Raw genomic sequence first — 16,850 nt, 5'->3', positions numbered from 1 at the left:
AAAGGCACACATTTTTAGCAATGGGAGGGATTAAGGATGGGGGCAGCACATCCCAGGAATGTTTCATGTTTTAAAATCTGTAGACAAAAATTTGGTGTTTTTTGCTTTCCTGTTTAACAGCATCCTGTATTTCTACCAATGATTTATTTCTGTTTGCACAGGGGATGCCAGGGCAAAATGCCTGTTTCGTTTTATAAGAGACCATTATGATCCCCACTAGTCTTTATATCTATGAATAAAGACTTTTTTATGTCTTATTAAGTGATCACTTCGGGTATTCTTCAAGGTTTTCAATAGAATACTATTTTATTCTTAGTTAGATAATTAATTTTCCTTCATCCATATTTATTTTTTTACATGACAATCCTATGCACTTTTCTTATATTTCAAACGAAATGATAAATAATTCTGCTGTAACATTTGTAACTTTTGTTCATGCCTGTTATTGACTTCAGTACTATAGGGATGGAATTTGACCCTAAGGTTATATTACAGCCCTGATCATAGTTCTTCATCTTTGTGTATACAAGGTAAAAAAAATTCTGATTAACTCCTCTCCCCACCGCTAACCCCTATATCTAAAAAGACTCTTTTTCCAATTAAATAAGATTCCTATTTTTTTTTTCTTTTGAAGTAATGGTTCCTAACATATGTTTTTGCTTTATATTTTAGATAACTCTTCCAGTTTCTCTAAGAACTGGTATTATAAACACTTATTTAAAGGAGAAGTATATAGAGATAAGAAATAATCTATAAAGGCACAGATGTCTCTATTTCAAACATAGAAAGTACTATTTTAAAGGAAAAATAGAAAAATTGAATATTTGATTCTGTTTAACTTTTGATATTTATTTTTGATTTAATTTTATTTCAAGTTAGAAGGGTCTTGGTTTAGAAAATAATAAGATCATCTTGTTTTCACTTCTAGCTGCTCCTAGACAATGCATTGAACTGCACTTTGATGAAAAATATTCCATAGAGCCTTCTTGGGAATGTAAATTTGACCATATTGAAGTACGTGATGGACCTTTTGGCTTTTCCCCAATCATTGGACGTTTCTGTGGACAGCAAAATCCACCTATGATAAAATCCAGTGGCAGATTCCTGTGGATTAAGTTTTTTGCTGATGGTGAGCTGGAATCTATGGGTTTTTCTGCTCGATATAATTTTACACCCGGTGAGTACAAAATGCTACACTTTGTGGAAGAAAAAGCTTAGCATAGTAACTAATGATGTATAATTGTGCTACTGAATAATACTTATAATAGGGACTATGTTTGATATTAAAGAAACTATTAAGAGATAAGAAAAGAATATATGGTTTATATCATTTGCATAATGAATCAGGCTCTTTCAGGGGAGACATTTTCAGTACATTTTTGTCTAGGATGCATATACTCAGTGTGCCATTTTTAAAGGAGTTGTTTTCAGTAGAATTTTAGTATAGAAAATCATTCAAAATATTGCATGGGAAGGTATGTGGTTTGTGCTTGATTGCTACACAGCTTTTCTTTCAAAATGATCGTTGGTAAAGTATTCTAATAAAAAATATAATTATCTCAGAAAAGTCCATCATTACTTTTTCACTTCACCAGTTATTTGCCCCATTGAGGAGGGCAACTATCCCATATATTGCCAGAGGAACTGTAAGATTCAAATAGCAACATGTATTAAATATCTCTGAAAAAAAAAGATGTAACATCTGCTTGCAATAATACTATTATTCCTACTATTATTGACAAATTTTTGATTTAATTTGAAGAAAACAAAATTCATAGCCATGCTTCTAGCTATTTTCCTCTTCCTCTTCCCAGCAAGAGATTGCTGATCTTAAACTTAATTTTTGGCAACAGCTACACTGCCCTGTACTACCCTGCCCTGCACTGCTGGATTTGACGTAGTTCTGTGCCTTATAATGTATTGAGTGATGAGTCATACCTTAATATAATTCACTCTGAAGCACTTTAATTATTATGTAATTTTGCCAATTATGCACCTATTGTTTCAGTTAAATTGTTGTGTTAGGTGAAACAATATTCAAATTCTGCTTTTTTAATTATTCCAATGGTATCATAGATGATATCAAGACTGCTTGAGTGTTCCTTTATGCAACTTTATTTTTCTGATGCAGGGAAAACAGTTACAAAATTAGCCTAAGTAGTTTTTGTTTGTCTGTATGTTTTTAAGTCAAATATACTATTTTCCAGAGGGAAAGAATGTTTTAAGATTCAACCAGCAACAGAATTTCTGTAGAGAACAAGCCATTAATCAGATAGCCAGACATATGTACCTGTTGTAAATGCAAAGACTATAGGTGAAATTTTCCTGTGTCCATATATACTTGTCTCTGAAAAGTGAGTTAAATTTATATCAAAGCTGTTATCAAAGCTCTTTGGGCTTCTACCATTTTCCTTTCCATCTCTCTCCAAAGTCCTTTGCTTTAGATTTTCTGTCGTTCTTGCTTCAAAGGGATATGTATAACAGTTGAAAGGATTGCTCATAGCAGCTCTGCTCAACTTATTCTATCAAAAAAAACCTCAAGTGAAAAACAATTTCAGGAATCACTTTTTACCCTCATTCCTCTTGTACTAATGTAAGGTGGATTTCTACACAAAGATCAATGCTGGTAAATTGCTATAGCAGCATAAATTATTCCAGAATTCAGGTGGAATAGCATCTCTTCTCTTTTCATAGCTTTCAAAATGAAACTCTGCAAATGATAAAAGCGTTTCTGGAAATATTGGCCAAAATGAGAATATGATTAATCTGACAAGTGCAAAATAGCATGGCTGCCTCCCTGATCGCCAATAACAGGATACAGTTTTCATTCTGACTGAATTACTTCACCGGTCCTTTATTAAGCAGGCATGGATTAATCTCTTGTCCAAATGTCTGCAGTGGAAGGAGTGACTGTCAGCTCACTAAAAAAGATGAGAACTTTCAAGAACACACAAAGCAGTAACATATAGAAGAATTCAGTTTCCTCCAGAAATTATCACCTGAGCCATTTTAGCCATATTTTAGGTAGTAGCTACACCTGAAATTACACTGTTTACAAAGCAGACATCAGAAGAAAATTCTCAGCTAATCTCATTTTGAAGAATCACCAGGATGTGAGAAAGAATCACCAGGATGTGATCACAATTAGAGCTTTTAAATCTGGAGCAGCTGAACACCCAGGGAAGATGGGTTTTGTTGCCTCTGCCTGGCAGCAGGCTCTGCTGAACCACAACCCCTATCTGATGGTGAGGACAAGTAGCATGGTAGAAGATGTGTGAGGCAAGTCTTAAAGAATTAAGTAACTGAACTTGGCTAAGTTGAAATTGTAGACAGTTATAATTATTTGAATGAAGAAGGAGGGAAAGAAATTATTTGTCATGTCTTCAGGGCAAAATAGCTAACAGATACAAAATAGCAGGTATAAAAGTAGATAACTGGATGAGTTTAAAAGAAAAAAAATCAATAAGACTATCTGGAAAAATGTTCCAAAGAAGCTCTATTATGGAAAGAGTTCTGTCACCTGAGATGTTTTAAAAGTATTTTGGATTAAGGCCTTAAAAAAAAAACATGGAACAGTCCTGGCTAAGGAATATGGTAATATTTTTTGGTTACTAGACTTTTTCTATATTCCAGTTTGTTTGACTCCCAGAGTTATGGAGTTGTATTAATGGTTGGAGTTCATTCTCCATGTCCATGCAAAATGCCAGTGGAATTTCACAACTCATTCTAGGTGTTTCTGTCTTTAGCAGATTGGGGTTTTGGGCAGCTTGAAGCAGGTATGACTCCTTTGCCATACATCCCATTTGGTTTGGATAGAACTGTTTTTCTTTCTAGTACTATAAAACCTGAACTCTAATAGAATAAATAACTTTTGTGGCAAAAAAAATCCTGAGATACATGCACAAATAACAGAAACACAACTAGGCCTGTCTAATTCTAATAAGTGCTAGCACTGCTGAAAATTTTGGAAATAATTCCTTGTTAATTCTGGGATCTTATAAATTATGTGGTTAAGCAGCATGTGGTTTAATGAAGCTGCATATATCCTATAATGCTCAAATATTTGAAATATCAAAATTCCAGGCTAAGAGAAGAAGCAGTTATTCTTTTTGTTTATATTATTATAGATAAATACTAGTAATAACAGGATACAATTTAGATGTAAAAGAGTGTGTCAGCCATTTTGTATAAATGAAAGTTAAAAAAAACAACATAGAACCAATTTACTCCTTACTTTTTTTTAATTATTATTTTTAATTGATAAGCATTTTAGTTATTTTCTGAATTTATGAACTTAATTCACAAATGAATATAAGCTTCTTATATATAAAATAGATAACATCTCAGATTCTAAAATATTTTCAGGTTGCTCTTTGGTTCATTCCGAATGCAAATTAAATTGGCTGGGGAAGGACACATTGGACAAATGACATGCCATTTCTTTCATACTCTTGTTTTGTAATGCTCTGGACAGTAGTCCATAAATTTCATTTCACATTGCTGGTTCCTCCTACTTGATCAACAGATCAAATATCCTCACTTCTCCTAAAAAGTTATGTCTCAAAAGCCTTTTCTGAGATGATCTTGAGTCATTTTTTGGCTAGTCGAATCTGTGTGTTTTAAGCATTATTTCAAGGGTCTTGTTCCTGACAACCAGCCTTTAAAATGAGTCAATTTTTCAGTGTAGACAAGGATTCAGACAAAGACAATGTGTTTATTTGAGCTTTTTTATTCAGCTAGAATAATCAGATTTCTGTTTATCCTGGTCTCTGATTTTTCAGGGCAGTGGCTTAAGATAGCACATCATTACTTTCAGTTCCATCACTTAGTAGAAACCATCTTTGTTTTTATTTAGCCTCATTAATATAATGGTCAGTCTATAATGTTTTTGTTCAGCTGTTTGATAGTGGAAACATAAAAGGTTTTATACACTTATACTCTGAAAAGTGGGATATAAAACATTATCTAATCAAATTAATGGTAGTTTCACATCCACATTTCATTGGCACAAACAGCTATAGAAAATAAGGATAATAGTAAAATGATGTCAGCTATCTTGATTAAAAAAAAAAATCCAAAATCCAGCCAATTCAGACCAAGAAGTTTCAAACTTTAGGATTCCAGAAAAAAAAAAATTCGTGACTCTACACTGCCAGTTCTAACAAGTGAAATAAGATATTGTCTAATATATTTTTGACATACATTTTGATATTGAATGTCCATCTCATCTCTTTTGTATTTGGCAAGATGAAGTTTCGCAGCTCTTGGGACACCTGAAAAATACTTCTGGGAACTGTCTTGCTTTACTTATTTTCTTGTTCCCTTGGTCTCATTGTTTCTAAGTTAACATCAGTGACAATATTTTTCATTTTTTACTGACTTGTAGTTGCAATTAAGCTTCTCAAGAAAGAATAAACCATCTCAGGGCCATGTGACTGTGACTCAATCGATCTTTTGCTTTGTGGGCTCTTTTCACAGCGTGTTTGAAATTGTGAGAAATGACTCATTATAACCCTTCCTTTAAACATTTGAATTAGCAAAGTAGCCCTGATGTATTTAGAAAAGTGTGAATTTGTTTTATTTGATTATTGAGCATTCTAGTCATCAGTAACTCAAATTGTTATAAGCAGTTTCCTTGGGCTGTGAATTTTTATTGTGTTCATACAAGTGTGCAATAGTCTGGCACCACTGTGTTGTCATTTACAATGTATTAAGCCTTCTGGTCTTATGAACAAGAATGATTTCATTGTAATATCTAGGATGATGCATTTATGTGTTGCAATGAAAATCATGATCAGCTACATAAATATTGTCTTTTCAAGGGAATTTGTTTGGCATTTATTGTGCAGTTCCATAAGTTTCATGAACTTATATGATCTGCAAGACTATGTGCAGGATATGTCAGTAAAATAGATATGGGAAGTTGATAGGATAGTATGTTTATTTTAAATTTTAACTGTAAAAGAATTTCATGTACAGAGCAAACTAGTATCTAAAAGATCTCACAGGATTTTTTCCATGTTTCCCCTTTTTATGCACGTAATTACATAGTTACATTTTTATTTATATATTACTCAAAAGACAACTACAGAAATTCCCATTTTAGAAATCCCTGAATGCTGGAATGTCATATTTCTTATCAAAGAAGCATAAAAGCTAAAAAGATACTGTAATGAGCTTCATTATAAGTACTACAAAAGTAGAAATAAAAGATATCGTTAAACATGACTAAAAGATAGGATTCAATATTCTAAAATTAGAAGAAAAAAATCCCTCTCCCGTAGTTTGATAAGAGATACACTAATTAGCATCATTAGTGGTGTAATTGTGTTTACTGTATATAAATGTAGGAAAGAAGGGATTTTCTAAGTCACCTAGTTCTGCCTTACTCTGGGACTGCAGACAGCATTCTAACTCCCCTCATAAATATCTAATTCATATCCCTTTGTTGACAGATGTTCAAAGAATTTCCATTTGTTGTTGTCATTGAAGTTATTTTTGCTTCAACCATTCCCATGGAAAGCCATTCCCAGGACTCAGTGCTGTAACTAGTAGGAGCATTCTCCTGATTCCTTACCTAAAATTACTCTTCATTGGGTGCCCTCTTATGCCTTTGTTCTTGTATCAGTGCTACTTGTTAACTTTGATAACTCTCTTACTCACCAGGAGTACACGGCACTGCAACATGGGCTTAGAGATGGCAGTCATAGCAGTTTTGAGATTTCAGTTTGCTTGACTAGGCAAACCAAGGTCTTCTACTGTTGTTTAGTGTCATAAGCTGTTTTTCCCTTGTGTCATCAGTACTCCCCTCCCCACCAGATGCCTTTTCTGTATCCATTCCTGTTTCAGTATGCGCTCCTAGAACAAGTTGAGCACAGGCTTCCAGATGACAAGGTGAAAACAGATTTCCAGATGAGATATCACTAGGCTGTTGAACAGCAGTGCAGACACGAGTGATTCTTTCCTACCTTCACAGAAACACTTCTCTTGACACACAGTATAGGTGATTTTTTTTTTTTTATTGGAGTTGCATGACTAAGTATTCTTTACAAGAGGACCCACGTGCCTCTGACAGAGTCTGGCTCTTCAGTAGCAGCTGGAAGATGCCTTTAACAAACTTAGATGTGTATTTAAAAATAATATTAGAAAAGGAAATTTTTTTTTAGACCAGGCTGTATTTTTACAACACATTTCCCATTATTTTCAAAACAATTTACTATTTTGTATGTATTACTTGCTACAGAATAAGGAAAACTTAACCTTAGTAGAAGGGTAGGGCATTCCTACCATATGGTGCTTCTCTTATTCTCTTTCCCTTTTTGGCTTTGCATAGACATGATCCTGAGTTAGGTGAGCTTCAGGTCTGATCTGGAGTGATTGTTCTTAGCTTAAGCACTGCTGTTAAATGTGGAAATGACTGGTAAGACCTGGACTATGCTGTTTCCCCCTCTTAATTCTTGATTTGTGTGTAATGTCTGTGAAGCTCTTGGAAATGGCAGAGCAGGGAAGATAACATGGAACATGTACTGAACAGAAAGCCTGGGTACACTGCTTCCATGCCTTCTTGAAAACAAATTGGTTCTTCATGATCTTTTTCACTATCAATATATGTTTTCTGAAGAATGCATCCAAAACTTACATACCTCTCTTGGTATTTTTCTTCCAAATGAACAGAAATTCCAAAATATTTCAACATATACTTCTTCTGGGAAAAAGTGAAAAACTTTTTCCTTATATGAAATGAATGAGGAGGTTTTGAATACTTCTCATAGTTATTTCAGTTGGTTATGTAGTTCATTTGATTCCCTTTTGGATGACTGTGTGTGGCCTCCTCCTGACAACACTGTTTTCTACAGTAATTTCCTCCAGTGACCTTGGCTATACGGATGTTTACAGAGATTCTGCTGACACTGAAGCAATTCTCTTTCTGTCCTTATCCATTCCTTAAGCAGATGAGTTTTCCTCTTTATGCACTGTATCTACAGGTTTCTGAGGTGTTACAAGTGTGGACAATAAATCTTGACAATCACCTCAGTGCTTTTGTCTAATCAGCATGACTGTGGCCCTTCTGTTAGGCATAGAAACTATTTTCTATTCTGGTGCAGAACTGCAAGTGGCCTGATTCATTGGATGACCCCACAGGAAATGGTATTTTTGTTAGATACACATTTTTGGTTTTGTTCATCCCTATTTGTTAATTTGACAGTTGCATAAGTTTGAGTGACTGTGTTGGTTTTTCTGATATCATTATTTTTTATTGAAGTCTGCCAGCAATAAGTATGGCTCCCTATTGACTTATTTAATTAGTTTTCCTTTACATTTTCTTTTTCTCTATGAGAAGCTCTTTTTGGTCCCTAGTTCCCTTTAAGGAGATGCATGCAGATCCTTGTTTGGAAGCTCCCAGAGCTTTGTTACTAAGAGAAAGAGTTTGTGGCCCAAAAACTAGGATATTCCATTCTTCACCTTGTAGTCTTTCAGGAAGTCAGGCATTTTTCTATGTCAAGATTTTAGTATTTGGTAATGTGCAATAGTTTCTTATGTGTATTAAAATCAAATATATGGTCCCTCATCTTTCAGTGTGTACACTTAATAGCGGCTCAGCATTGTTCTGTTTCCATAGGGTATTACTTATCAATGTTTTGTCAAGGGGTCATTTCAAAGAGTGTCTTCTGCTTACCAATACTTGGTGACCATTATTGAAAAATCTTGCTGTATATTTGTAATTCTAGTGAGTGTATGTTGCCACCTTATCTTTTGTGATATTAATGGATATGATCAATATTGATTTGTTTATTGATTGTTGAGAAGTGTAGACTGGGTAATTCTTTCATCTTCAGTATCACATTTGAGATTCAGGCTTACCTCAGCTTTGACAGATATTTGCCCTATATTATTTTCCATCAAACCTTCAACTGCCCAATTAGTATTTTTACATATTTCATCTCTCTCATTCTTTCTCTCTCTTTCTATTGTGATATCCAAGTACATACAATCTTTAATATATGTGGTATACTACCACTCTTGTAGGATAGAGAAATACTACCATTCATATTTTCTTTCCATATAAGAAACAGTGATAGAAAGATTTCAAAGAGGAAGATCCTATCTGTACTCCTAATTCTAGGCAATGTGTGTACAGCTACAGAAGAATTCTGTACCATCCAGTCTGGTTATCCCTATCTGCATTTTTTCCTGTCTTTCTGTGTATAATTTTATTCTATTTCAAGTTATTGACAGGTATACCATATATACTATTATTATGAGTGCTGTTTAATTTTGTGAACCCAAGGTAGGTTAAAGATTTTTTTCATTCTAATGTTTATTAACTTTATGGAGAAGATAAGCCCCTAGAATGTCATAACTAGCAGTTTTTTCAGGCCAACAAGGGAGGGTTGACAAAAGCTCATTCATCAAGTATGGAATGTCATAAGAGATCAATATCTTTGTGTAAAGTTCCAGAAACTGCCAGCCCCATGTGGTCTATTTCTAAAATGTCAAACAATGTACTTTCCACTGCATCTTACAGGTCTTTTTTTTTTTTTTTTTTTCTCTCCAAGCTATCTAATAAAAGTCAGATAATTTTCTGTCTTGTAAATCTTTGAAATAATCTTCAATTACAGAATGCCATTATTTCAACCATTGCTTTTTTGTGGGGCAGAAAGTCAGTAAGTCATCTTTGTTCAATTTATATTCAGTATGTAGATATCTTTAATTTGCACATATTTTTTATTGTTACAAGTTCAAATGTTGGCTGTCTCTTTTTTTTTTTTTTCCTCTGCAGAAAGGTTTTGTTTTATTGATTCAGCATTGATTTCATTTGTTTGGCTCTCAGGCCAAAGAAGAATAACAGCTACTATAAATTAACACTGTGAATCTATCAAAAATATCTGAAACTACATTCTAATATGCGTAAGGATAATTCCAAAGAACATTTGCTTAAGCTTGCAGTACACACAGAAAAGCCACCAAAACTAGTCCTAATTTGGCAGAGAATTTAAGGACAAGACTACCTTAAAGCATGTGTCTAAATATCTGAAATCTTTAGACTCTAAGCTTATTTGAGAGAATGCATGTTCAAATACTGTCCTCCACTTGCCATCTACTGAATTCAGTCAAACAGAAATATTCATTTATTTTGAAGGACTGAACTACCATTTTTTTCAATTGCTTTCACTAACTAAAAGTTAGTTTTATAAATTTATTCAAATTATATGGTCAATGCAGAAGAAATAAAGATATAGAAAGGTAAATAAGAAAACACTTTTTCGCATGGTGAGCATGGTTGAACCCTGGAGCAGGTTGCTCAGAGAGGTTGTGGAGTCTCCATCCTTGGAGATGTTCAAAAAATGGCTGAGCATGGTCCTGGGGAATCTGATCTAGCAGACCCTGCTTGAGCAGGGTAGATGCATTACATGATCTCCAAAGGTCCTCTCTAAACCCCAACTATTTTTGTCATTCTATAATATATAGCATTTTTATGCTTGTCTATTCAATCAAATTTGATACAGACTTTACAAGGCTCAGCTCATTCATTAGCTTCCTGTTTCCCCTACGTTAGTATTTTGCTACAGTAAATTGATATTTTTGTTTGGAGTTAGGACATAGTAATTAGCAGTTTGTCTGTCCTCTTGTGCTACTCCTGTAGCTATGCCTGTCCCCCAAAAACACCTCACAATTTTCTCAAATGAATGTATTCTCTGCAGGAAATACGAATGATTTTCTTCACCTCTGTTGTAACTAAATTCATTCAGATATTTTTTTTCAGTCTAATTCAGTGTGTTGATCAGGTTTGCTACTTGTGAAATTGATACTGTTTCTATTTATGCTACTTAAAGTTATGGTATTGCATACAATTGAGCTTCTTAAAGTGAAAACGAACTTGAGAACCACTTTTTGAGTAGAATTTTCTTTTATTAAGAGAAAAAGGGACCCTTTTTTTCTTAGTATTGAACTTTTTTTTTTTTTTTTTTTTTTTTTTTTTTCCCCTCAGATTGAAAGTTAAGCTCCCAGGTGAAACTCCCCAAATGAAAGTACTTAGGAAAAGTTACAAAAATCTTTAGTATCTCCTGCTCTGCAAAATCTCTCCTCCCAGACCAGCTGAGTTTTGAATTCAGTATAAGCCAGGATTCAGAAGTAGCTAACTGTATCGTGCCTTTCCCAAAAGGAGAAGCTCAGGGCTCCATGAGTTAGCTTAGTTGCATATCTTTCAAGGAATGTGCCTTTATCCATTCTGTGAGTCATTGGCAGCTATGGGTATTTATCACTAATTTATTTACTCTTCAGTAACCTCATCCATATATTCAGCAATCTGCAGAAAACTGAAACTATCTATGTTCTCATTTCATTTATTTTCTCAATTAATTTAGGAACAAGCATAAGGACATTTAGGTGATGAGACACTGATTCAAGTAAATAATTTAAGCAGAAGAACAGGATTTAGGAAGAAGAGGATTTAAGAAGTTCAGTTTCCCTGTAAGACTGGCTGTTCATTATCAATCAATTATATTTTTTATATATATTTGTATTATTTGACTGATGTCTTTTCCTTTGATTAAAGATCAGAACAACATTTAATTATTTTCTAGCAATTGTATGTTATATTCAAAAATGTCCTATTTTAAATTTAAGCAAATAAGAAGATAATTAAAACTACTCTAAAAATGGCTTTTGGGATTACTGAGTGAAGACTACAGGCATCCTTAACCCCTTTTGTCTTCTAAAGTCTTTTTTTTTTTTTTTTTTAAACCAAAATAGTTTTACTGAATTCCAGTTTTTTATTCAATAACTATAATCCAATGCATAAAAGCAGTATCTTCAGTCTTCTACAATACAGAAAAGAGTGTATTTCAGCTACACGAGCATATTTTTCTCCGGTTTAAAGATGCAACTCTTTTGACATCAATGAAGTTGGGTACACAATCAGTTAGATTTGCCCTTGTTCTCTGATCTGCCTTGGTATTTCCAATCTGACTTAAGAGCTCTGTGCAGCGATGTGGACGCACATTCTAATTCAGGACCTTTCATTAAAAATGTGCTAGTCATTCATAATCAAATCATGTAACATTACTGTCAGCAAAACTCCATCTGCCCTTGGAGAGCAATTGTTGAGACAGACATTTTCAGTTTTGCGTTAAAAATTCATGGCATAATAAATACCACAAATATTTGCTACCTTTTTAAATCAAGAGACCCAAGGCCCTCATATTATTCTTGCTCTGAAGTCTCTGCTCAATTATGCAAAATGCACGTTGTTTGCGTGATCACAGTGTACCCTTCATCTCACTGGGTAAATGAGTGTCTGACATTAGTGTTTCCTCAAATAGATTTGTAGAGGAGAACTTAACTTCAGAGAGACAAAATGTTTTGGTCTGTGCTACACAGGCTGAAATGAGCTCTTGATTAAAAGTTTTTTTAAAAAAGTTTTGGATAATAAAAGATACCAAATGGCTCATCTGGAAGGAAGGAAAGTCATTGCAAAACTATAGATATAAGTAAGTAAATGCTTCTGACCAACACTTAAAAAATACTGCTTCAGATATGGTTACATATTAAAGATATATAAAGGTTTTTAGAATACTCTGTTGCCAAAAGACTACATTGAATACCCCATGAAGATTTGTGCCAAGAAAGATTGTTTCAGTCACAAGCAAGATTATGAGAACAAAATTGCCAAATATTTTTCGAACAGTCGAATTCAAATAAACTGATCTCTGTGACGTACCCATTATTGAAAATCTGTACTAGCATGACAGAAACAGACAGTCAAAAATGTGTTATTCTAGTCACATAGCAGTCCCCTAAATGACACTGAGAAGCCAGAAGATGTTGTGTAACAGGACTTACAAACATCATTTGCCAGATGTTATCTGATAGTCAAAGCTCAAGAGACAATGTTATCAAATCTGCTGGCTGCAGTATGTGGGTTAATAAAAGATTGTATTATACCGTTTCTTGTTTGCTCTTGATTTTTTTCCTCTCCTTTCTTTCCTGTAGTTCATTTCTCCCCCATATGTGGAAATTAATTTTAAAAGAGAATATAGCAAATATCTCAAAAATAATTTATTCTATAATGCTGATTTCATTATGTGGATTAGATACTCTGTTATTAACTGCTTCCAACTATGAAGTCCAAACGAAATTAAGTAAAATAATGTTATTTATTTTTTGTATAGAGCATATATTGGCTTAGTTGCTTAGAAATCAGATTTGGTTCATTTGAATCATTGTATTTGTATGTTCTGTCCCCACAATGATCATTCTTAGCATTATTATTTTTTCCATGTGTTTTCTAGAATATTGCATTTCTGTGATATTAAAATGCATATATACATGTCAGTGATTTACCAAATGCTTTTAAATGAAAGGTTTTATTTATAGATGAGGGTTTTTTGTCACTAGAGCTTTAAAAGACTCTTTCAAATCAAGCTAGGAAAAATCCTGTTGTTTGGCAGCCAAAAACTTGATCTGGTCAAATGAAATTTAATTATCATCTGCCTGTTGGATAAGCTGCTGACCTGTACTTAAAAATCCCAAGTACTTACTTGCCTTCCCTGCTTGACATGCTGCTGAAAGTCAAAACTACCTAGAACCATATTGCCTTCTACATATTGTCACATGAACAGAAGAATTGAACAATGCCTAATCAGTGCCCAGGCTTCTCTTCAGCAATACTTTTCTAAAGTGTGACCCTTTGGATGAAAATGGCCATTTCACGGTGAATGGGATGTGAAAGGCGAGTTTTTATTTTTCAGATGAGGCTGAGCCACTCAATCAGTGTAGCACTCTATCAGTGGCAGATTCTGATCATATCATAGGCCTAAACTTGTCTCTGTTAGAATCAATACCAAAACTGCCAGTAAATCCACTAGAAATTGCATTGGCATCTTACAGTAGTAGCTCCTGAATAGAGTGGAAAAACTACAGATGTATTAAATTCCCTAGGAACCCTAAACTCCCACATTATGACAATAGAATTTGAAATATAGATAAGATATACTGGATGTTCCTTTCAACATCAACCATTCTGTGATTCTGTGATATAATTATTGTTTTAGAGCTAACTGGGAGTGGGTTTTCTGAGGTGTGGTAATTGAATTTTTGTTAGGCATAATCTTAAATTATTCAAACTCCAAATCAGAGATCCCAGGTGCTTCATTGGTCCATTTTTGCTGAGAACAAAACACTTTGATAATCATTTAGAGTATGTGTGTGGCAGAGAGGAGTGAGGATCCATTACAGAATTTTGTTGTTAAAAAGCAAGCAAACAAACAAAACCAAAACTGTTAAAGAGGTTGAAGGCTCTGTTTAAAGTTTACCATCCTGTTGATTTTTTTTTTAATGTGGGCCTACAGCAAAATATTTCTTCTACTGATGTGTTATAAATTTTATTTTTTCATACTTAAATGGCCTTAAATTTGAGGCTAAGGTTGGTATAAATTGTATGTTTTTTAATCAAATACACTCCAAAGCATATAGTAGGGCTTTCCTCATCAGAATGATAAAAGTCCTGGCAGAACTAGTGTTATATCTCTAACAGGCTATATCTCTTCTGTATCAGTACTAGCAATTAAACCTGGTTTGTACTGTTCTCTGACATGTTTAATTGCTTGAAGTTGAAGCAAAATGATCTGTTTGAATGAAAGAGATCATTCCCATGAAGTTGTAGTCAACAACAGCCAAAGACCTAAAGAATTAGGTTTTCCTCCAAAGTCTCAGGAAAAATTGAATCATGTAATACTGAAAAGCATGGAAGAGTTTTAGCTCCCTTCCCATGCAATATTTGCAGCTTTTAAATATCTGAAATCATTATTAAGTATAAAATTAATAAGTAATGGGACAATTTGAGTAAGAGTTCATAGTTTATACAGCATTTAAAAGGGATACGTTTTCCTGAGAACTGGGCTATATTGAAACCCTCTCTAGAGGAAATTGTTATCCTGTGCTGCTGAAAAGAGGGAGAAGCAAAAGAAAGTACAAGTAAAAATATCTGTCTCCAAGGCATGTCCTCTGCAGATAAAGCTAATGAAAGCCAGTGTTCTTAACCTGTAGGCAGAGCTTTGTAGTTTTGGGAAACTTGCTGGAGTCAGAGGACATGTGCACTCTGAAACAACATTTTCAGGAAAAAAAGAAGTCCTTTAAAAGGTGGCAGAAAAGGTGACAAAAGTGTTTTCTCTGAAAGATATACTACTCCGTGTGCTAAAAGGACAGAATATTTATTTTTTCCGGCAGATATGTCATTTTAACATTAACATACCTCCCTCAGCAATTAATTGGGCTACATTGGCCTTTAGAGTTTCTCTTCTTGCTCACTGCAACTGTTGCTTTAAGGTCTATTGTGTTATCTGTGGTAGGGAAACACAATAGCAATTAGAGTTGAAGAATCTAAACATAATGAATGCCTCCTTCCTCTGACTTTATTTTTCTTTAGGAATAGAGCTGTAGGAACAGAGCTGTCAGGCTCCAATGGAGTGGGGTGAAAGTCCTGAATTGGTGCCAAACATCTACAGATTTCTATTCCAGATATCAAATGAATTTCTACATCCTGTGACATTGGCTTTAGAAGCATAAGATGACCTTGCTATAAGAGAACTCTACGATACAATTCATGCAATAACTTAAAAAAAATTCCAATTGCACAGTAAACTAGTGAATGGCTTTTTTCTATAGCTTTAATTTTCTGGAATAAGGATCCTGTTTTCAGTAGTATTATGTCTGCATTTATCTCTTTCTGGATTCTTATAGGGTCAGATAATTAAGAAATAAGTATTTTTGTTTGGTTGTTGTTGTTATTTTTCAAGCACGGCTTGGATCCCTTTTGGTGTTATCTGATAAGCCAGCCTCCACCTGGTGCTTTGATAGACAATAAAGAAAAATACTTGGAGGCAAAATATGAAGTTTCTCTTTAAAAGCCAGATATGGTTACTTCAAGGGAGTGAACTAGTTGAAATATTTTAATGTTTCATGTGTTATCTTCAAAAAGATGTCATAGCCTACCTGCCATAGCTGGCATGGCTAGCTGGGGCAAAGAGTATGATGTTTCTGTCTTGACAGTATATCTTAGTGTGGGTCAGCTACAGATTACTTAGTACTAGCTGAAGTGGCACTGGTAATATACTCTGTGTGTTTGCTGTTTGCTGTGTGTTCTTCTGTTGTATGTTTTTTGCTTCTTTGTTTGAAAAAAAAAAAAAGGCTAAATCCTAGCTTCTGATATACAACTAGGATAAAACCTCTCCCCGATCATAAAGTAACAAAGGTTACTTTATGTTGCCAAGTTATTTCCAGTAACTTCCCTCTCTCCTAGCAAATCCTTCCTATATACTGATAGATATTGCATGAACAGCCCTTCTGAGGGGATATGCAGAGATATCACCCAGTGGTAGCAAGCATAAACCATATATAAATTGATTCAATCTCGAGAAGTAATGCCTAGCAAGCAGTTGTGGCTAAACACTCTGAATCATTTTTCTCACTATTCCTGCAGTGAAGCAGAAGTATTACTTCCCTAGTCTGGGCTGGGAGCATCTCTAACAAATCAATGAGACAAATGAGGAGTAAGATGCTGAAATTGCATAACTAGGCCCTGCTTAGTATTCAACATCATTCAGGGAAAAGCTCCATAGTGCTCTTATGTTACACATCTTTCTTCTTAGTCATGTTCAGGGACTATCAGTCAATCACAAGAAGCTGCCAGTATCTTGTCTTGAGAAAATACGTAAAAGTTATTGCCCATGATGATGAACAGGCAGTTAACCCCCGGTGGTCAGGTCAGCTGCACTGTCCTAGCGGAGGTTCGCGGCTGGAGAGCTCAAAAGGGGTGATCTTGTGGGTGCTGTGAGTGCGGTCTTGCTGGG

General features: G+C 34.5%; 1 protein-coding gene across 4 annotated transcripts in view; it reads left to right on the top strand.

The window, feature by feature from the left end:
* Positions 1–16,850, top strand: part of NETO1 (neuropilin and tolloid like 1) — a 66,693-nt gene that overhangs the window by 12,662 nt on the left and 37,181 nt on the right. For all 4 annotated transcript variants that reach the window (XR_015913963.1, XM_010217500.2, XM_088535643.1 and 1 more), the window contains exon 4: positions 929–1,177. Coding sequence is in view for 3 of the 4 variants with exons in the window: in XM_010217500.2 (XP_010215802.1) it covers positions 929–1,177 (249 nt within the window). In the remaining variant the exon portion in view is untranslated. The remainder of the gene's footprint in view (positions 1–928; positions 1,178–16,850) is intronic.

Source organism: Tinamus guttatus, unplaced genomic scaffold, assembly GCF_059628265.1.
Source record: "Tinamus guttatus ecotype Peru unplaced genomic scaffold, ASM5962826v1 Tinamus_guttatus_pri_ptg000639l, whole genome shotgun sequence".
Classification (NCBI taxonomy): domain Eukaryota; kingdom Metazoa; phylum Chordata; class Aves; order Tinamiformes; family Tinamidae; genus Tinamus; species Tinamus guttatus.
Note: the sequence above shows the minus strand (reverse complement) of the source record. Positions and strands in the feature narration are given on the sequence as shown.